General features: G+C 45.3%; 1 protein-coding gene across 1 annotated transcript in view; it reads right to left on the bottom strand.

Annotated features, from left to right (window-relative positions):
- CCDC85C (coiled-coil domain containing 85C) overlaps positions 1–22355 on the bottom strand; it is a 110267-nt gene that overhangs the window by 11261 nt on the left and 76651 nt on the right. The window contains exons 3-4 of the mRNA XM_039552630.1: positions 15417–15521; positions 857–952 (exon numbers count right to left, since the gene is read on the bottom strand). Of these exons, the coding sequence (XP_039408564.1) occupies positions 857–952; positions 15417–15521 (201 nt within the window). The remainder of the gene's footprint in view (positions 1–856; positions 953–15416; positions 15522–22355) is intronic.

Raw genomic sequence — 22355 nt, 5'->3', positions numbered from 1 at the left:
CAGCTATGACCATAGGGATCTGAGCTCCAGAGCAGCCACCCAGGAATCCTCCTTTGAGGTGATGAAAGCTTTTTAACCCTGTACAAAATTTTTCAGCTTCAGCAAATCCGAATCTATAAATCATTATATTTCAACCAAAGACTAATTTAGTTAAGAGACTTTCCAGCCATCCCTATGGCACCTTGTAAAGGATTTGTGCTTCTGTGTCTCTTAGATACTCAGAAGTCTCTTGCTTAACTACTTAAACATGTAGCACTGGGGAATTACACTTTTTCTGCTAATGGGTGGTCACTAGAACCTGAGAGGTGCTGTGAAATCATGGTGCAAGTTTTCTCCTTTAACTCAGCTACCAGTCTCCCATGGTCCCATTGTCAACAGTCCTGACTTTAATCCCTACTGATGATGCACATCCTGTGTGGGTAGGATGCCACTGTGTGCTGTATATCCTCATAAAATAAAATCTTTGTCCTTTGAAGGCTGCTGCAGGATTTTCAACAACAAAATACATGTAGGAACTGCAGGTTTTGTGTCCCTTTTTAAAACAGCATTTCAGTCACCACTGTCACCCCTGAGACCCAGCTTACGCAGGACTGGTGAACACAAAGGGTAGCCAACACCTTCAGCATCAGCAGCTTTTACTGGATGTTTCCCACCCCCAAAAAATAGCTGTGCATAATCTTGCTTAGCTCTGCAACTATTTTAAGCAATGCTTATTCATCATGATACAGGTGTTGGTTACCAACATCCTGCCTGAGTATTAACTTTCTGTGTTCAGTTGTTTCCACAAGAAGAGCCAATGCCCAGCTCTGCCACTCAGGTGCAACACAGGACACCTGAGTGCCCCACACAGCCTTACCTTCATAGCATGCACCACAGCCTCTGGCTTCTGACCCACAGGGACATACCCCGCTGCAGGAGAAGATGCAAGATCAGATGTCATGCGAGCTGGTCCCTGGGGAAATAAGAGAAGATATGTGTTAATTGCCCTTTGGGTGATTTAAGCAAGGAGGAAGAAAATATCCAGAAAATTTGACCACTAGCTTGTCTCAAATTCAATCCCCTTAGCCACCTACAAAGACAAAAGCCACCACTACCTCTTCCTCACAAGTCACTTCATTTGACACCATTTAAATGTACCATCACTCAGTCTAGATGCATTCAGGCAGAAGAGCACCCTGGTTTAAAGCTAAATTGATTCAAGAAATATTTTTTGTTCATTTAGGATAACTTTGTACAAGGACAAGATCAAACAGTACTCATCCTTCTAGACATGGGAGCAATGCAAACAAGATGATTTTCCAGCATAAAACAGTCATTTCTAAGAAGCTGTGTTCATGAAAGAAACAGTTGGCATAACTTCATTGCTTCTCTGGCAGCATTTTCACATAGACATCAAGTACCGATCTTCAGCTACAGAGAAAATTGTGAAAGCAACCTTAAAACAAGCAGATGTCCAAACCTAATGTTGGCTGGGTTCGTTTCCAAAATGCTGGCCAGTCCTCCTGCACGAAGGATTCCATTGGGAAAGATGCCAAAATGACATTTTGCAAAAGATTTCTACTGTCCACCCAGCCTTGTAAGCATTTTTCATAGCATAGGGCTTTCCTTTTCCTACAGGCATCCAGCCTGAATTATGAGAGACACAATATCTTTATTCAGCGAGTTGCACCCTGCCTGTCCCTAATATTTTTGCATTGCTTTTTAACTCCAGGAGAAATCAACAATGAAATCATTGACCAAACTTGTATTTAGTCTTCACATCCTTTAGGAAACACAAAGAATTATTATACTTGGGGGCCTCTGAAAGCAAATTAGGATGGCAGAGCTGTATGTAGCACCATACAGGAATGCTTTCACACACAACACACGAGGCACTCCATCCACGTCTTTTCTGCGTTTAAAAACACAGCATGTTTTATGCTTTGTCTCATCACTTTGCCTTCCTTGCCAAGGCCAGCAAGCTAGTTGTGCCAGAATAATCATAGAATAATAGAAACACAGAATGGCTTGGGTTGGAAGGGACCCTAAAGATCCTCTAGTTCCAACCCCCTGCCATGGGCAGGGAACCTTCCACTAGATAGGTTGCTTAAAGCTCCATGCAACCTGGCCTTGAACGCTTCCAGGGATGGAGCATCCACAGCTTCTCTGGGCAACCTGTGCCAGTGCCTCACAACTTTTACAGTAAAGGAGAACCAATGGAGGGGCACTTTCTCAGCTCTCATTCTTGCAAATGTTTTAAGTTGTAGGGGCCTTTTTATTAATAAAAGTGTTCATGTGCTTGTATTAAAGGAAAAGATGGGCTCATCTATTAGGCTACAGACAAAAAGGCATGGAGCCTTTCAAGCCCTGGCCACTGATCTGTGCCAAACCCACATCATGACCAACAGCCATTTACCCATAATAGCAACCTTCATGAACTGAGTTGCAGGTGATACACAAATTTCCTTTGGAGAGGGGGTGGCATCTCAGAAAAAGGAAAGTTAGACTTGCTAACCCTGCAATAATTCTCCAAGGTTATTTAACAGACTGAGAAAGCAGAGGCACTCACAGGCTGGGCATGGTTCTGGACCTAGTGGCAGAGGGTTACAGCTTGTTGGAGCTGTGGCCACCTGGGGACATGTCCTCAGCCACCCCGTCCATAATGTCAGACAGAAAAGACAGAGGCTGGGGAGGGAGCACTAGGGACTGGATCCAGCCAGTATGCAGCTGCAACTTACGACTGCAAAAGGGGTTACAAATTTCTCACAGGGCTGGTAAATGCAACAGAATCCTTCCAGGATCAGCTTCCCACAGAGGTCAGAGACACCAATGCATGCACAATTACTGAGGCTTCATAATGAAAGATGCTTTCTTTCTATAAATGACCAGGACCATGACAACCGAAAGAAGAATATTTAGGAGTTTTTGGTCATACTTGATATGGATCTTCTCCCATGGCCGTCTTCAGAACTAACACAGGAAATGCTAAGCAAAGGTCTAACATCCAATATTTTTTTAGAGTTGAGAGTAATATGACAAAGTTAAAAAGAATTCTGCTGGATGGTGCTGCAGACAACATTTTAAATACAGTTTCCTGGCCAAACTAGAGTAGATCACGAGGTCTCCTGTATGAAAGACAGCAGCAGCTTCTCCTCACATAACTGAAGTCACTAATGAGCTACAAAGCACTTCCACGATCACAATCACTCTCAAAATTATTACAGAATACAAATGAAACAAAAATGATTAGAGAGAAATGTTTTCTAAAGAGCTTGATCATACTTAACCAATCACCATACTGACAAGATAAAAGCATTCTTGCAAACACAGTGATATACTGGATATATCATATCACATCACACAAAAAACATTGAAAGGATCACCTTCCTTCTCAAACAAGGGCAATCAACTGAGTGGCCCCTGAACACGGGTAGAGAATTTGACTGAAGAAGGGAAAAATAATTTTAAAGAATGAGAAATGCAGCAAAAGAGGTAAACCCAAAACTTGCAGTCAGAGTCTAAGTGACAGATTACTTCATTTCTAAAATAGGCATGATCCTTGATCCTTAGCTTGGAAGCCAAAAGCCCCAGCCAACAGAAAGAGATGTCCAAATTGCTGAGTGCCATCATCAGCAATGGTGAGTGCACCACATGGCCACGCCACTGGCCCACTGCCCCAAGCCACAGAGACCTCCCCACCATGCCAGGCTGGTGCTACAAAAGGTCAAACACAGATGTGAAGAAAGTAGGGAAGCAAGCAAGGATCTCACCAACACCCCCGCTCTTTGCAGCTATGGGATGCAACCAGTAAACTACACACACGGCTAAGGGTGGCTCAGTATTCATTACTGCACTCAGTGCTTCTTGGGCAGCTGCACCCTCAGGGAAGGCTCTTTCCAGTCACACACCGAGCCGGCGTTTTATAGAGGGGTTGGTGCTTCATTTCAGCGCTTTTGTTGTGAACCCACTGATTTCAGTGCAGTTCACAACAAAAGAGAAAAGCTTCAGCCAAACTCCTATCAGCTTCCTGCACAGAGGCACACATAAAGGAGGCCAGAATGGAGATGACTGCAGTCAGCAAGGAAAGAAGTGACAACATATCCAGCAGGATGCATGGCCAGCCTTTGGAGGATGGAGGAGAGGAAAATGGGCAGAGTTCACCGATACTGTTAGCTGAAGGGGAGGAAATGGAAGGAATTGGAGATAAGGTCAAGGTTGCTATATTGGAAAACTGCCAACAGTGGGAGAAGGGAGGGAATGGGAAGGAAGAGGAGGATGTGTATTTTACCAAGCAGGAAACCCATCGAGGTGAAATGCAGGGGAGAGGGAAACAGAGACTGGAGATAGGAGATTGGAAGGAGGGCAGGAGGGCAGGGAAAATCTCACGTAGTCAGTGTCAAAGTAGTAAGTAAAATTGCACAGATGGAGGAGACTCCTCATGCCTAGAACAGATGCATTCGGAAACTGTAAGCAAGAATTCCCAGAACTGCACCCCAGCACTCTAACTCAGCTAATCTGAGGACCTCCACCACTGCAGAAACCCATGCCCTTCCTGTTCTCTATAGCTGACATTTTCACAGACATAGGAACACAACTGACTCAGCGCCCTGGCAGACAATAATAGCAAGGTTAATCTGGATACATCCTAAGAAGCAGAAATTGTCCATATAGGCAAAAAGCAGTATGGTGTGTTTTGAGGCATGCATCACTCTCAGTTTCCTCTCCCTGTCTGGTTTTGTTGAGCATGCAGTCTTTGTATTAAATGGACATATGGCTTTTCCACTTGCTAGGTTTTCAAAGTGTTTGGTAGCTCAGAGGTGGTTCACTCTTCATCCTCAGATATGTAGCTGAGGCATCACATAATTATATGAATGAATGGTGCTACAAGACAGCTCAGAAGTCACCAAAAATGCCTTTAAAATTTATAGTAAAGATGTTGAGAAATAGCATACCACTTCAGGCTTCATCCACAGCCGCAGTCACCCCACCAAAAGGAAGAGCTGCCCAGCAGTGAGATTACCAGTCTAATTAAGGAGAGGGGGTCTAGGTTATGTCTCTGAGTTCCCAGGTGCTTGCAAGAAGTACCTTTCCTCCCTGTGCACAGGGTCTATTGACCACTGCATCTCTGAGACCCAAAGACAGCTCTCCAAGATACATCCTTAAGAAGCAGAAGTCCCAGGAAACCAGAGGCAGTGGAGATGTGTGTGACCCATCCTATGCTTGCTCAGCAAGTTGGTGCTTTTGCTTCTCTCCAAACCACTGCAGCTGCTCAGAATATTCGAGATCTCTGTGGCATGGATCTCTAACGAGTTCAGCCCTGGAAAGAACAGCCATATCTCTGCTGCCAGGATGGTTCTGGGACTGCAGTATCCTGAGAGGGTCCTGGTGAAGCTCTTTGCATCCCTCAAGGGAGGACAGTGCCAAATACCCCCCTACCCAGGTGCTTTTCCACTGGGAAAACCACAACAAGAGCTATTTCTCTGCTTCCTCTGTGCAGACAGCAGTACTGAAGCACCAAAGGACACATTTCCCTTTCAGCCCTCACCTGCTCCTCCATTTCAAGCAGATCAGTGCTGAATATTTGCTGGTATCAGTGATGGGACCAATGCACTTCTCAGAGCTTACTGTTCCCACATGGCATCAGTCCCCTCCCCATCTCACCCACCCTACATCATGCACGCCCAAACCACAAATCCCCCAGAGGAGCTCAATTCTACCTGAGACTCTCCCAGAAACCTCTCTCTGGAGCCTGCAGGGCTTGTCTCCAAGTCTGTATGGAGATTCACAGTCCAGCTGTATAATTGACTAAGAGAAGCGAGAGAAACTCTGTGGTCTCTAGTGCCAGAGCATCCTTGAAGCAATATGCTACACACAGGGGATAAGCTCCCCAGTTGTCTGTTGCTAAAATGATACTTGACACACTGACACCCTCCAATCCAAAGCAGAAAACAAAGCAAATCAAAGTAGCCCCATCCACTGCCCCAGCCAAGAACCCAAAAACCATCAGTAAAGCAATAGTGCTAATGTGAGAATACTCACAATACTGCCAATGATCCTTTCCAATCTCACACCAGAAAAATGAAGAGCAGAGGCCTCAACTTGCAGCTGCTGGCAAACATCTGCTGCTCTGTGTCACGCCACGATGTCATTACCAGTGCCTAAGACCAAGTTGCCTAATGAGTCTTTGCTGGCTCTATCTGGCTGCATGGCATGTGGTCCCACACAGATGCTGACAACCACTGCCACGGATACTCCATTCCTGTGTGTTTGGAGGACCAAAATTAATAAGACTCTCTGCAATAGAGCACACTGTGAAATCCTGATAATGACACACCTCCACAGAGGTAAAGTAAGGCTTAAAATACGAACATCTCTTAATAACAGTGGGAATGCTTTGGAACCCAAGAAGAAAAGAGCCTAACTGGGGACAACAGGTGTCTGCTCTTTTAGAGGTTTTGGATCAGAAATTTCAAAAAAATGACAAAGAAATTGTGATAAACAATTTCTCCTTGATTCCTCCAGGGATCTGAAAAGACATAAGACCTTGGTCCTTCCAAGTTTTCAATCTCTTTTTGCTCAATTATACTCTGTCTTTTAATGACACCCTTTCCTACCTCACCTCCAAGAGTTATTCCTGATCTGCAGAAAGACTGCAAAAGACTAAGTTTCAAAACCCAGAGGAGAACATTATGCTGTTTTTACCTCAGCCAGCAGGCACAGCCTAGGCACTGAGGATGCTTCAGACCAACACGGAACATATGAGCAAATATTAATGCTTCTGAACCTCACTTCTTCCCTTACCTTTTAGTAATTTTTGTCTACCATTTCAAAAAACAAGCATTTAGAATTCAAACCCGATTAAATAAGACACACTTTTCTAATGGCATACCTCAGACAACATTAAAGCTAAATGGAGTCATATCAGACACTGCGAAGTTTTTATTGTCGAGACAGAACACAGAAAATTACATTACATCAGGCACTGTCAGACAGCTCACAATAAAATTCCCAGGCACATCTATTTATCTCACAGTGGTTTTGTTTGCAGCCTCCTTACCCAGGTTTGAATTATGCTTGGACCCTTCCTTAGTACCTGTCACCATCCAGGTGTTTTAAATAAATAAAGGTGTCAATGCCACTCTGCAAATTAGGAACTGTTAAGAGACAAGCAGGAGGCAGTAATGTGCCCACAGCTCATGGAAAGTGGGTGGCAGAGCCAGGTAGTACCATGGAAAGGTGCTGTGTCTGGCACCCCAGTCCTGGCACATTGACAGAACAGGGTGCCCAGCACATACTGGTTTTGTGAATGGCACTGGTGGCTAGAAGTTTAAGGAAGTGCCTGGAGCAGCTCCAGAGAGGCAATGCTGGGGGCAGATGGGGAAGACCAGCAGGAAAACCAAGGACTGAGAGCACAAGGACACTCTGGCATGGGAGAAGGGAAGGCAGGGAATGCACCAAAACCCTGAAGCATGGTGTCCCCATCAGAAGAGTAGCACAGGCAACACCAAGGGCAAGCACTGGGCTCACATGGACTCATGGTCCATTCAGAATGAGAAACCTCCCTTCACACAAAGATGAGTGGCATTCCTGGGTGATCACACACACAAAAAAAACCCCTGTTATCACCAGCCTGAGAAATTCCCTGGCTCCCCTCATTGTTTTGCATCCCAGGCCACATTTCCCGCGCTCCACTGCCCCGCAGCTGCAGAGGGGTTAATGGCTGAAACAAAGCGCCGGTGCCACGCAGTGCTGAAGCGTGACATGACTCCAGGCTGACATTTCACCCTCCCTTCCTCCCAAGTCCCTTCCCTCCCTGCTGCATCTTCTCATGCTCCTAAGGGAGCCCAGCTCCTCTCATGGCCCTGCAGGGACAAGGCTACCTGGTGGCACTGTGGTAGCAGCCCCAGGGGTTCCCTGCTGGCTACAACAAGATTTCCTGGAGGCACAAAGAAGCGACCAGTGCCGGCTCCTCTGCGAACCACACCATGTAACGCACAGCCTTTTTGCCACCCTGATACAGATGATGCCAGACCTCTGACATCTGAGCATGGGACACCCTCACTAGGGCCAGGGAGCACCTTTATGTGTCCTGTCTGCCTGGCTTCCATCATCATCCGATCCAGAGCAGTGATGGTGCTTGGCTGTTGTTATTCCATGCCTACCGTGCACAAAGCCTGCCAGCATCCAGCTCAAATTGAACCACCAGCTCCCTTCTTGGGCACTTAAATGGCTGCACAGTCCTACGTTCCCAAAGACACATGTGAACTGCCCCACAGCTGCAAGCGCTTGACACCCTGCCACCAGGCACAGGAGAAGGAACCTGCAGAAGATTCCTCAGATAGACACGGCTCTCCAGCGCAGCACAGGTCCTGGCCACTGACAGGGAGTGAGTGCAGAGCCATCAGGACTCTGTATTAGCATCTTCCTTATCAAATCAAGGGACTTTATTGCAGATGATAATCTCCTTTGGCATTACTTAATTTGCTGCCTTTAATCATAGAGAGCAGCTGGTCATGTAAACATTCAAATCCATGAATTAACTTCTGGGTCCACACAGGAGCTTGTCTGTTTGTCTCAGCCACCTCCTCCTGCATCTTCATGATGTTCCCAGCATGCATGGATGTCTACTTAAGTAATAAAAAGGACTTACATGGCACTTTATGATTAATAAAGAAACAATTTAACTGTTTCATTGCTTTCTCAGCAAACATCACAGACACCCAACAAAAGAATGGCTTCTCTCCCCAGCAGGCATGACACAGCACTGGCTGTACGGGTTGTGTTGGGGCACTGAAGGGAAGATTTCAGGGACTGCCCCCAACAGAAAAACAAAGTCAGGACATTGTTTGCAACTGGATGTCATTACAAACAGGAAGGGTGTCTTTTCTCAGCACTGAGCTGATCGCAGCTCCAGACTCGGGAGACTCCTTGAAGCATGCAGAGCCGGCGAGTCAGCCTCCTCCAGCAGCGGTGGGGGAGAGGGGAGTGATCACTCTATGGGTTGGTAACAGCGCTGGGCAGCTGGGACGGCTGCACCCTGGTAAAAAGCACCAGCGACAGCTTCAGCTGCCCCCTCGGACTGTGAAACCCTTACCAACATGACACATGCAGAGTTTCAGCCCACAGCCACCTGACACAAGCAAACAGAACAAGTCTGTCTGGACAGAGCAAGTCCACGTTGTACCAGCAGACAAGTGCACTAACTCTGACTGACTCACAGGGGCACTGTCAGCGTAAGGATTTTGAGAGGTGCTACTACTTTTGATAAAGGAACATCAAGCACATTTGTTTTCAGAAGGAAACGGTGGGCATTTTTAAGACTTTCATGATTTTGAAGCAAATCTGATTTGGGGATGATGCAGGTGAAAGCCTCTGTGTGGGCAGATGATGCATGCAGGCATGGAGGATACCTGTGCACATCTGTATTGCCCCTCAGGTCTCCATTTCAGCCTGGCTGCCCCTCCAGTCCTGAGACACAGCAAGGCTCTGTTGTGCTTCTGCCTCTCCCCCAACCCATTGCCAGCCCGACACAAAGGTACATGAAAAATGAGCATGAGAACCTACAGCAGATCCTCAAAGCAGATGAATTTTTCTTGCCTCCTGTGGTTACCTGTAAGGACAGATTATGGGCACGGCCTGTCAGTGCCTCTTTTGCTCATCAAATCCCCAAACTTAGTCATTGCCAAACTTTGTGCTGGTTGGCTGCCATGGGGAAAAAAGCCACCCACTGCTCAGAGCCTCTGCAATAGCAGCAGATGAAGGACAGCTGCCTTCAAAAATGGATTGGTTTGTTCTCAGCTGCTGGTAACACACCCTGAAGCTTCATCATAGCACTCTCAGGGCCATAAATCCCAACAAACATTTCATTTTACTTTCTCTTCTACAGCTACTGTAGCTGCAGCAGCAGATCAGCTGCCTTGAACTTCTCTTTTTGTCTGCTCAATAACGTCCTGGTGGTATCGGTGAAGCCAGTGGGAAGAAGCTGCCTTCTGCCACGCTTCTCACGCTTCTCTCAATCATTGCTTCCCCCTGCCTAAAAAGGCACCATGGCCATCACTGATGTGGGAAGGTGAGAAACCAGCCTAGAGTCATCCTCTGACAAACACCAGCTGCGCTCAGCTCACCTGACAGCTACTGGGGATGGGGTGCAGGGATAGGAGAAGGCAGGGGACCATCAGGGCACTGCACAGGATGGCCTTCTGGAGCAACACAAGGGGCTGAAGGCATTTTGAGAGGCCATGAGATGCTGAAAATGCATCTGGGCACTGGCACCAGGCAGCCAGGGATCCCGCTGCCCAGGGACTTCATGCAGCACTATGAGGGGCTGGGAGCTCCTTGCTGGCAGTGGAGGGGTTGCTGTGCTGGGACACCTTGGGGCCCTGCTAAGGTCCCCAGTGCACCAGGTGAGTCTGCAGGGACATCAGTGTCCCTGACTCCTTTGGGTGCAGAGGAGACAGGGGAACATCTTCAGGACACCACAATGAGAACAGTGTGGTGATCTTTTGCTATTTCAAGCTTGATTTTAAAAATCAGGTTGGCTTTAAGATGCTGATCCAGTTCTTCTCCCTGAGAGGAACAGATTTCCTCCAATGCAGGCTGAGAAGGGACCACAAGAGGGACTGCAAGACTTGCTCTGGGTTCCCCACTGAGACCCAAGACCAGGCTTGGGCCACAGCTACATATCCTTGCCTACACCAGGTTGGTTCAGGGGCCAGCTTGGTCCTTCCCCTGCAGGGAGCTGAGGGAGAGATATAGAGTTACCTTCTTGCTTTTCTTCTGCCTTAGCCCTTGTACAGATCAGGATGGAGACCACAGTCTTTCTGGCCAAAAGGCAGAGACAGGACTGTCACTGGGGCTGGGGTTTAGCTACTATGGGCCCTCACATCACCTCTCCTCACCACCACACTCACAGGCTCAGCAGATAGCCAGCGCTTCAGCCAAGGACTCATCATCCCTTCCCACTCCATCTAATGGCTTCTCTTTACACCTACAGACCACAAACATTTGGGCTTGTTTTTGTAATAGCACGTGTGCCATATGGCAAAATGAAATACACTTCCCCCGAGTGCCTCTGCAAGGCAGAGGTACAAAACGTGACTCATTGTGACAGCATGGTGGGATTCGAGGGAAGGGGCTGGTGCTGCAGCCAGAGGTATCTCCCAGGCTTTGCATCCTGCAAGAAGTGGACACTGGAGAAAATACAATCAGAGACAGTGTCAGGAAGCCAGAGACTCAGCAGCTCTCTAAGTTGAGTGCTCTCCACTGCGTAACCACACTACTACTTCTTTGCATTTTCCTATGGACCTTGTTGCTTTTGGAATAGATTTAGAGGTGAAAAAGAAATTGTGTCTCCCCAGCCTAGTCTGTAGTCTATACAGACTCCTGAGAGAAGTAGTTTTGAACACTCTAACAGAAGTATCACTTTTTTCTGGAGATACTTACTGTAGTCCTCAGGAGAATATATAAAAGCTGAGTATTGGCATCATCAGCATTGTCTTCTCAAAAAGAGAGAGCTTGTCTTAGCTCTCACAGAGTTTATCTGCAGGTACTTTCCCTAGGGATTCCCAGTTCCAGACCCTGGATGAGCACAAGTCCCTTTCTCCAGTCACCACCCACGGCACCAGCAGACACATCCTCCTGCACCCAGATGGGGAACCTCCAGGAGCTCCTGCTCCTCAGCAAGGGAATGCTACAAACTCGGTACAGAACCTTAAGGAAGGGGAAGGTGATGATTATTTTAACCTAACATGTCACTCACACCCATGCACCTACAAACACACACTGACATGTTCACCAAAAGGTGGTCAGGGTTACCGTGTGTGGCACAGAGGACAAGGGACACCCACTAGCAAGTCCTAATGACAGCCCTGGCATCCCTCCTCATTGACAGCAAAGAACTGGGTTCTGGGACACTTTTTTCACATGCCTTAGGAGTCAGTAGTTATTACAGGCTGATCTTTATCTCAGCATCTTGCTTACCCTCCAAAAACCCCTAGGAAAGCTGCTGCCTGTTGCCTCCTTTACATCATTTTGGTCACCTTATCTAATCCTTCCTCTTGGAACCACAGGAAGAAAAATCATGGTGCGACATTGCTCCCGTTATCAGGGAACAAGTCCTCTGCTGATGAGCCATCTGTGCTGTGGCCTTATCACAGCACAGACCTCCCAGTCCTGACGCAAACCACACATCCTGTGGTGTTTACCCATTTGTTTGCTGCCAGTCATGTCTTTGGCCATCAGCACAGGCCAAAGCACCCCTTCCTCTAGAATTCCTGCTGGTGTTTTCACACACACTTTTCCACCCCCACTCCATCCACACTAGCCTTAGTATTTCCATTACAAATCTCTGAAGTTACTCCCACCAAAGGCAGGATTCCCATTATAAATCACATGAACACTGCTCACAGATTTTAAGTCTAGGCCATCCAGGCTAGCTGTGACAGCTAGTAACAAGCTGGTTTGTGTTCTTAAACACTGTGGATAAATGGTTCCTGCAGGCAGCTGGTTTATGAGCTTCTCAAGGTGATGGTACCTTCAGCCATAGGAACATAAGCAGCCCTCAGGTCACCTACTCATGCCTGGGCACTGAGATGGGCCTGTGGCACAGCCACAGGGCAGCGGGCAGGTACAGGTCTGCAGGAACATGTGTCCACATGGCAGCCAGAGCACCCATGAAGAGGCCAAAGAAAAGAGAGAGGTGAAAGCTCTGGGCCGTGCCTCAGCCCCCACATTCATCCTCAGCTGTGCTGCAGGGCTCTTGGATGTCCACCTGGATGTGGGTGGAGTGAGCAAGCAGCTGTGTGGGGTTTAGTTGCCAACTGCAGTTAAACCATGACACCCAGATGCCAGGCAGGCCACAGAGTTACCTCAGCTTACAGGTACCTCAAAAACAGCTCTCGTGCCTGGGACATCAACTTACACGAGACTGAGCAATGCGAGCTTACATGAGGCTGTTGGCAACGAGAAAAATGGAGCCAGCCTATCTAGCTTAGTCTCATCCCAGGGAAATGGCAGGTCCCATCAGGAGCTTGTTGCTGCCTCCTCTCATGCAGAGGATGCAGAGGAAATCACCCTCACCTCCCAAAGAACACAGGGAGCCTCTGGTACACCATGAAATGACTCTGGGTGGCAGTTCCCAGAGCTGAGGAGATTGACCTGCTCTCAGTTCAAGCTAACATACATATCACACCTTCCCTTGCAAAGGCCAGGGTCTTGTAGGCCAGACTGACCCGCAGGACTGCTGGATATTTGGTAACCAACGCAGACTACAGAGCCAATCTGTAATTCCCCATGTGCATGATGCACAATGCACAGACTGCAACTCTGAGTGTCTTTTGCTTCTGCATCTTGAGTGTGCACTTGTGTCCCTGATCCAGAGCCCATTAGAAACACCCAGCTGTGTCATTAACTGGGGTACCTCAGGGCCCTGGAGAGCTGGAGTGATGCCTGCTTGTAACCTGTGTGACAGTGAGGGATGTGCTGAGGGACTTCCCCAAAGAGTTGCACAGGCAGTGCCGATGATGAAACCCTGAACAGATGTGACAGCTTTGAAGCTGACACCAATTGTCCATCACTCACTCACATGAAGCATGTGCCAGCACAAAGAGAAATGATTTCTCACAAACACATGCCTGCTGTCTATAAAAAAAAGCCGCAGAGGAACTCAGGTACATCTAAATGTCCACTTCTGGGCATGCTCAAGACATTCAAAGACATTTGCATGAATTTGTGATCATTATCCTTTGTCACAAAAACAGTACATCATGTCAAGCCACAAACCAAAGGGATTTGGCAAGAGTAAGTAAATAAATGGCTACGTAAGTATCTGAGATGACGTGGATTTGGATCCAAAGCTGGTTTTGTTTTTTCTCTATCAACTTCCTGCAAAGAAGGCAGAACACAGCTAGGGAGACAGATGAAAGTGAATGTCACACAGCACCCAGGCCTCTCCATAAATGCCAGGTGCCATCTCTTCCTTTAGGAAGGAGAGAAAATAGGGACAAGTGGGCAGGAAGGGCTCCAGCAGGCAGGACCATCTGCCGCCAGCCCTCACACAGCCCCAGTGAGCTGTGAGGGTCAATGCTCAAGCACAAAACTCTCCTGCCAGCTCCTATCCCAGCACAGCTCCTCTGCAGAGAGCTGCTGGATGTATCCCAGCCTGACTGACAAGATAAATGTAAAATCATGAATAGCAGCACTCCTTGGGGCAACCAGCACAGACTGAGTGAGCATCGCCCACCTGGAACAAAGCTGGGGATCAAAAGCCTAAGCACCAAGGAAGCAAAGCAAAATCTCCAAAACTGTAAGGCTAGCACAGCCAGACAAACATCTCCACGTTCAAGTCTCTCTGCACTCCCTATAAAGTCTCCTGTCTTTATACATGGGGGCACAAAGCTAGAAAAGTGAATATTCACTTGGACACTTTTATCCCCCTTTTTTTTTGCCTGAAGCATCTCCGTCCATCCTGCCATTCAGCAGGGACAAAAAGGGGATCTGCTTCCATAGGTGGAGTTTATTTATACAAACTTTATTAAATTATTATTAAAGTATTATTGTGCTCTTCTTTACAACTGTAAGAGGTACACTAAATCTACAGAATGACTTTTTCCCAATCAAGCAGCCAGTGTATGACTGGTCCTACAGGACCTACAGCTCTGCTGACCAGTGTCCCAGACATGGAGCAGGGAGGTTCTCCAGCTGTGATGCCATCAGGATTTTGCTCACATTCATAGCACTCGCAGCCCACTCCTAGCAGGACTTTCTGACTACTTCTAGACTCTTCCTGTAATCTGGAAAACAGTATCACCAAGCAAACGTAGAGGCCCAAGCAGTGAGGGAAACATCTGGAAAGCAATCACCTGGCAGGGCTCAGGATCCTCAGCCATGCCTGGCACATGGGTGCAAGAGGAGTCCTGGCACAGCAGCACAGTATCCATCCTTTGGAAGAGGCTTTAGTCAAGATTGTTCTGTTGTTTGAGAAGCAATGCAGGCAAATCTTAGGAAACACAAACCTCATTTGTGATACAGAAAAACCTAAGACCTTACCCACTAAACAACCCTATCCATGTGCTGCCAGACACCTGGCAAGCTTCATCCACAACCAGCTTTTTTACTGCAGGCACAGGGCATTTACCAAGAAGAAGCTGCAGGTGTAACAAGACTCACCCTAGCTTTAAAAGATGCACAACAGTGACCGTCAGTTGACTGAAAACCCATGCTGGGAAGTTGATGAACTAAATTCAGGTAAAGATCAATGTTCCAGGGGCTCCCCATCCTCTCAACAGCTAAAGGTTTTAGCTGCAAGTTTCCAACACCAGTTTCAGGGGGAACACTCACTTGGGAGAGCTCCCCTGTAATCTTCACCTGCCCCCTCCAGCCATGCCCACTTTTAGGGGAACCCATGGCTCTGTCTGTACGGGTAAGGAAACGTCTCTTACATTTTGCAGGGCATCTTGGTACTGTGGCAGTGATGAGAGCTGTGACTCAGAGTGGTACGGGGACAATCCTTTCCTCAGAGTCCTCAGGTCCCCCGTGCTGGACTGCTGCAAAGACAACAGAAAACAGGACAGTCCATATTAATGAAGAGAAAGAAAGCTGTGCCCCTTCTGCTGTCCTGGCTTTTCCCATGACCATATCTGTCCCCTGATCTGTTCTCATTACTTTTCCCTGCACCAACAGTGATGGCGAACATTGTAATAAAATATTTTTTACATGTCCAGTCCTAGAGAAAACACCTGCAAGCAGTTGGAGGTGAACTGTTCAACGTCTGCTACATAAAGTGATACAGCAGGAAGGCATTTTTGTTTTACTTAAGTTCCTACATGCTCAGTAAATCATTTTATAAGATGCACATAAAAAATATTTTTAAGACTTCAGATTAAATCAAAATTAGCAAAAAACCCACAAATCCAAAGCAAACAAACAAAACAAACAAACAAAAAACCACCAAAAAAAACCCACACCAGGAGACATTTTCTAGATTAAGGGTCTGTGAACAGTGCTACTATGATTCACCTAAGCTTGCAAAACGTGTGTTGACAGGAACAGTTTCTTATTTGGTTACAAATTTGCTTGCACCCACAGGTCTTAAACATAGTCAAATAAATGAAGGTAGTCTATATGACCCTAAAAACCAGGTAAATGCAACCAATAGTCTGCACTCAAAGGGAGAAGCAGCACGGCGTGTTAGGAGTACCGAATAATCTCCCTGGGACAAAGTTTCTGCCTTGTGTTACTAGCTCTCTGTGATCTTGAAATGCAAAGAATGAGAAGTGTTTCTCATTTATAAAAGTACACCCACAAAAAGCCAATACACAAGCAGCCAAAATCAAAGGTCTGGGAAAAGATTCTATCTTTATCACCAATAAATGTCCTCATTAACTTTTCATATTTTTGAGAGTATCAAGCAGTGCACCGTCCTCTATTTTAAAGCTAAAAAATCATGACCTTTCATATTTTTATGCTCCATTATGACTTTCAACTTGCATTTGCTACAGAAATGATGTTTTCTACTTCAAAAGAACCAAAGAAAAGTCATTGGAGCGATAAAATTTAACAGGAAATCTCATAAATTGGCTCAATTGCATATAAAACCCCACAGTAACCCAAAGGCCTGAACATAACAGAGACTTTGGGTACTGTTGCCACGCACAGATCTCTGGAAATATTGAAAGTTCATTTCGATCTCCTGCTCAAAGAGAAGAATTGGTGCACTCTGAGTGGATACATCATTTTCTATCAGTCAAAAAACATTTTCTTGTAGCTACATGGCCTGTTTTAGTTGACATTCAGCTTTGGTTTTATTTCAACATGTTGTTTTCTTAGGTTAAAATTTCTATAGTGACCCAGTGCTTTAACAACCATTCTGGAGCCCTCACCCTATCAGCTTTCATTTTACAAGCTATGAAGAGAAGGGCAGTTCAGAAGAAAGCCATCATGAGAAATGGATGCTCGTCCTGTATGACCCAGTCTGCTGGGAACTGTTGTGTCTCACATGGATCCAAGTGACACAGAATGAGTTCAGCATATCAGATGTCTGGGATTCCCCTGAATTTACGAAGAGAGAAGATGTGGCCTATATTTCTTTCTCATTTCACAACACAGAGTCAGAGAGAGAGAGAGATCTGAAGGAGATAACTCCTTCTGAAGCTGAAAAGTGACTGCTGCAAAACTGAGTTTCCACCACTATTCCTGGGAGGTATATAATTTCAAAGAAAGGCTAGCAGGTCACAAAGGAAGATGATGAGAGGATTCTTAGCGTACTGGCAGTGTCCCAGGCATGTGATGTCTCTTGGTGGTTATCCTGAAAGGATTTCACCTTGGCTGGTTATGCTTCCACCGCCCTGCTGTGTGCAACCTCTTCTTCACTCTTGTGCGTGCGTGGGGACACGGCAACCTCCTGGAGGGGTCCTGACACTCTGCCACTCACTCCTTTAGGCTGTCAGCTCAGGAGCTCAGGCACTCTTCCCTGGCATCCATGATGAGGGGCACTTGCATGGCCAAGGGAAAAGTAGAATAAAACAGCAGAGCCAAAATGTGAGGTTATATCTTTGTGCTGGAGACCCCAGAGGTTGCAGATCTCCTTGAAGTCTCTGCTCCAGAAGCGTGTTTGTTGCCTCAGCAGTTTAGAGGCCATGGATTACTCAGACTTTTGCAAACCACACTGAGACCTGCAAGATGCCACATGATTGTGGGAGACCAGAAGTCTAGAAACATGCCTGAGAAAGAGAGATTTGGTGAACGTTTGCATCCCAGAAACTTGCTCTCTTGCCCCCAAATCTGAATGGGTTGGTCTACATAGGATTCCCCATGTGTTTCATTACATTACAGCTTGTCCTCACAGAAAGCCAAAATGTTTTCCCACCTAAGGAAGGGAGACAACCAAACCCAAGTCCAGACGACACCCAGTATCACACTGCTGTCGCTAAAAATACGCTAGTTTAAATTGATTTAATTAACTGCCCTGTGCTCCTGCCTGGAGCAAAAGTCTGCATTAATTTCAATTTGGCTTAAATTGGTTGAAATGGTGTTGGTAAATACACAGATACAGTCAAAACTCTGCTCTAACAAGTGTTTATAATGGATTAGTTCTCTCGCTTTTTTAAAGCAAATCCCATTTAAGACTGCACTAGTGTGTGACAAAACTATTGTTAGATTGTTTCAGTGACTGCTGATTATGAATCTGACCTAATGCATTCAATTTGATGGAAAGATTCCCACTGAGTTCAATCAACATCAAAACAAGCTCTTAATTAAAGAACAGAAAGGAAAAAGAGAGGAAAAAATAGGACAAGAAAAAGAAAAGACATCTACGAAATAAAAATGCTGAGCAGAGATCTATCCAGAGGAGAAATGAGGTGTTTGGAGCAGAGAGTGGGCTTGCTAGGGCAAAAAGAGTCTTCACCTGCCATTATTTATATTCATCCCTGTCAGGAATGGGCAGAGTAAACTTTTTCCTCCCACTGCCTGTCATAAAACCAGCCCCTTTCATGAGCACTCCACTCAATGCAATTTTCCTTCTATATTTTCTAGAAGTTATTTGGAAATGTATCTTACTCTAATAGCCTGGGGGTTTTTTTTACAACAGGCTACCAATCACATCTCTGCATTATTTATCTTCCTTGCACTAAAAGCAAATGTGTATTTTTTCACCATAGAAAGAAAACTGCTTTTCCTTCTCTTTTAAAATTGAAATGGTGCAGTGACACATATTCAACAGACCTCCCTAAACATTTGCACATTCCTTGGGCTTTGCTATCAGTGTTAGAGCTAACCAGGGAAAAAAAAGTGAATCCCTCATTAAAAAGCAATATAACTAATGATGCATCAGAATGAGTAGCCATTACTTCACTTAAACCTAAATTAAAAATCCTGATATTTGCATTGTCAATTCACTCACAAAATGAAATCTCTTATTACCTTACCCAATTTTCATTACTGAGATGTAAGTGGATCCCAAATTGCTTTTCTAGTCAGAAAGACATTTTAAAAGTAGAATCCCTGATCATCTCTGTTCATCATCATTGCTGGAGATTATCTCAACTAATGGGCAACACAGCTATAATAAATTATCCTTCAGGTAAAATCACTTTACATTTCTGGAGTTTCAAGGAATTTATCAGCACAATCACTTTCATCTGAACTAAAACTCCGTGGGAGCATGCAGTCTCAATTGAACTTTTATTGGAGATGTTTCCTAAGCTGAGGAGCAGAGACAGAAGGAGGGACACATCAAAGGAGACCAAGTGAGACCTCAGGAGACTCACACACTTGTCCCCAGCAAACACCAACAACTGGCCATTGACTACTCCACAGTGGCTCTTGCTCTCTTACTATAAATGTTTTTCAAACCCTAGTTTCATCCATAGCTAAAAACAAAACAAAAAAAGCCTGTCCTGACCTTCACAGCAGTACAGAAGCACAAGACCTGCCCTCGGTCTAACTCAGCACTTCTCACCTTCCCAGCTCATGAGCACGGGGACAAGCCTGCAGAGCCAACACCTTTGCCCACAGCACAAACCTGCGCCACACACTGCCAGCACTGCCACCCCACAGTGGTCATTCCGACACAACCGCTCTTCAATACTCGGAAATAACAACATAACATCTGCTGATACATTTTTCAGCTAGGCAGAGCTCAAGAGTGACCCCAGAAGGTACCGTTCTTGGACCAGAGCCCAAGACCTTTGTCAGCCTGCTATGAAGCAAATGGGCACAGGCATGCCCCTCCCACCAGGGAGGGGAGTTTGGCCTACTCCTACCAATGAGAAAAAAATAGGGCCAGCAAATCAAGTTTTTTAGTAAAAATAGACTGCAAACCCGACTTTTTTTCTGTGTAGAAAACAGAAGCAATTTGATTACAGAAGCAATTTGATGGGTGGAAAGTGGTATTTTCTGTAACCAATAATGTATAATTTTAAACGCTTGAGATAGAAACTAAAGTCTTGGTGTTTACCAAAGACTAAAATTACATTAAAAAAAAAAAAAACAAACCCCAAAACAAAACAATGAAAAAACAGCAAACACTTGCTCCTATCAAAGCTTTCTATCCTGCTAGCAAAGAGAAGAAATGGTGGCCTCTGACTTTTTGACCCTCTGTGCTGAGTGATTCAATTGAAAAATAACACAAATAACACAAGAAGATGGATGGTGTTTGTGGTATTTTAAGGTCAAAGTACTACAAAGAAACATTTATTTTCCTCTCCGTTTCTATCCAGTAAAGTCAGATCAGTGCTGTGGCCATGTTGTACCAACTGTGAAGATAAAGTGTTGAAAACTTAGAGACAAGTTAGACAAATTATCTTTTCTGTTACCCTTCAGTGGTACTTCTGCTAGAAGGGAGAAAAAAGGAGACAAATATTTAATTTTTAAATACTTTGATGCAACAAAATGGACTGTTCTTAACATAAATTAAATACAGAAAGGCAGAAATTTACTTGACAGAAAGTTCTCAGCATTTATGAAAGAGATTAGCAAAAAACGATTTCAATTAGAATTATGTGCTGAAGTGACCGAGGAAAATTAAAAAGCAGCGCTGTCAGCTCCCAGTAATTCATGAATTAGCATTCAAAACAGGGTTGTTACATAAGTAGCCTTTAATTGAAAACACTTTTTTCTCCTTTCGCATAAGTTGTAACAGATGAAGGCTGAAAAGAGGTTAAAAAAAGTATTTTATCATAAATGATCAGTTTGACCCTGTGCCCTGTGGAAATATTAAAGCCTTCCCAAAGGGTCACAGCTTCCCTTCTCGTCATGGGCTATGGGGTCATTTGGGAGCAATTTGGGTGTCTAAACATGGGCATCCTGTGCCTGAGCGTATCCAAGGCACCTGTGGAGCCTTGGTAGATGGGATAAAGAGCTGCTCGAGACCTGCATCCTTCTGCTGCACAGCAGGAGCAAGGAGGGACGGACCTGGAGACACCCGAGGACTACGGCTCAGCACCTGAGGCGCTGCTCTCTTCACCCCTTTGTAACTCACTTCTAACCTCCTGCATGGTGAAAGCTTTCTCTCCTGGTCCACAAGTCGTTTTAAAAAACACACAACAAAGCACCAGTTTGAAGGTGAGGAGTCCTACAAAGCCCCTTTTTGTTTACTTCTGGGGAGTACCTTTATAAAGGGATGGCAGAATGTGACCAGAACACAGAGAATCAAGCGTATATGAGTCACTGACAGCAGACTTCCCAAAGGGCTGTCATTTCCGAGGATTTATAATAATCACCTCCTTTTTCCTACAACGCAGACCCACTTGCACTAAGCTCGAGAGACAGCAGATTACCCAGGGCACCACTTAAATGTATTAATATTGTATCTGCTTTCAACATAACTTTAGAAGAAATTATGTAACAGCATGAAATGCAACTAGATGGAAAGGAATACTGCAAGGAACTCGAGGCTGACAAGAGAACATACCCTTATTGATACCAGTTCAAAAGGTTTTCTTTGGACAAATTATTATGCCACACCATCACCCAGCCTGCTGACAGACAAGAAATTTCCATTTTTTAGTGGCTACCTCTCCTTTTACAAAGCACAGGACTTCCTTCAGCCATCATTTAAACATCAGAATAAACCTGGTCCTTAGCAATAGGGCAAGGGCATCACAGCCTGACCATATAAGATCATAAGGATTTGGGTTTATGATTTGGGTAATTCTCTATATGGAGAAAAAAAAAGTGTACATTTAAAAAAAAAAAAATCATTCTTACTTCAGATTATAGTTTCATCCCATAAATCTTGGACATTAGATGGAAAACTCTGTTGAGACCTTGGCTTTTTGATTATACACATTTGTGAAGAGGAAAAATAAAAACACAGAAGGTTTTATTTCAGCCCACTCTGTCTGGTTGCCTTCATCTTTATGGACTCTTGCACTGCCCATTACCTGGATTACTTGCCTGTCGCTGTAATATAAATTCTTAAACCTACCAGCAACAATCCTCTAAACCATAATTGTTCCAGTAATTGAAACTGCCTCAATTTTGACACTGAACAATCCATTGTTCGCAACTGAGTAATTAAATGAAAGGTTTAGATCAAAATCTTTTCCTGTTATTCTGCAGCAATTTAGCTGAAAGTGCCCACTTCTCTTCATGTAGGCAAACGGCATTGATTTGAACTTGGCCAAAACACAGATATTACTAACCAACGTCTTTTGCACAAGTACAGGAGGGAAATGAAAATAAATTAGTGGCATATTTAATACATTCAGATGATTAAAAAATGGAAATCACCAACATTAGCAAGTGAAAGAATAAGCAATCAGAGCCCTAAACAACCAGCAGCAGTATTAAGAGGCAGCCCCAGATCCAAGAAGCTGCCGTGGATGCATTAGCTCTCTCTACCTTACTGAAATTTCATGGCAAGCCGTTGCAGTCAA

The sequence above is a fragment of the Corvus cornix genome, chromosome 5 (genome assembly GCF_000738735.6).
Source record: "Corvus cornix cornix isolate S_Up_H32 chromosome 5, ASM73873v5, whole genome shotgun sequence".
In the NCBI taxonomy this organism is placed as follows: Eukaryota; Metazoa; Chordata; class Aves; order Passeriformes; family Corvidae; genus Corvus; species Corvus cornix.
Note: the sequence above shows the minus strand (reverse complement) of the source record. Positions and strands in the feature narration are given on the sequence as shown.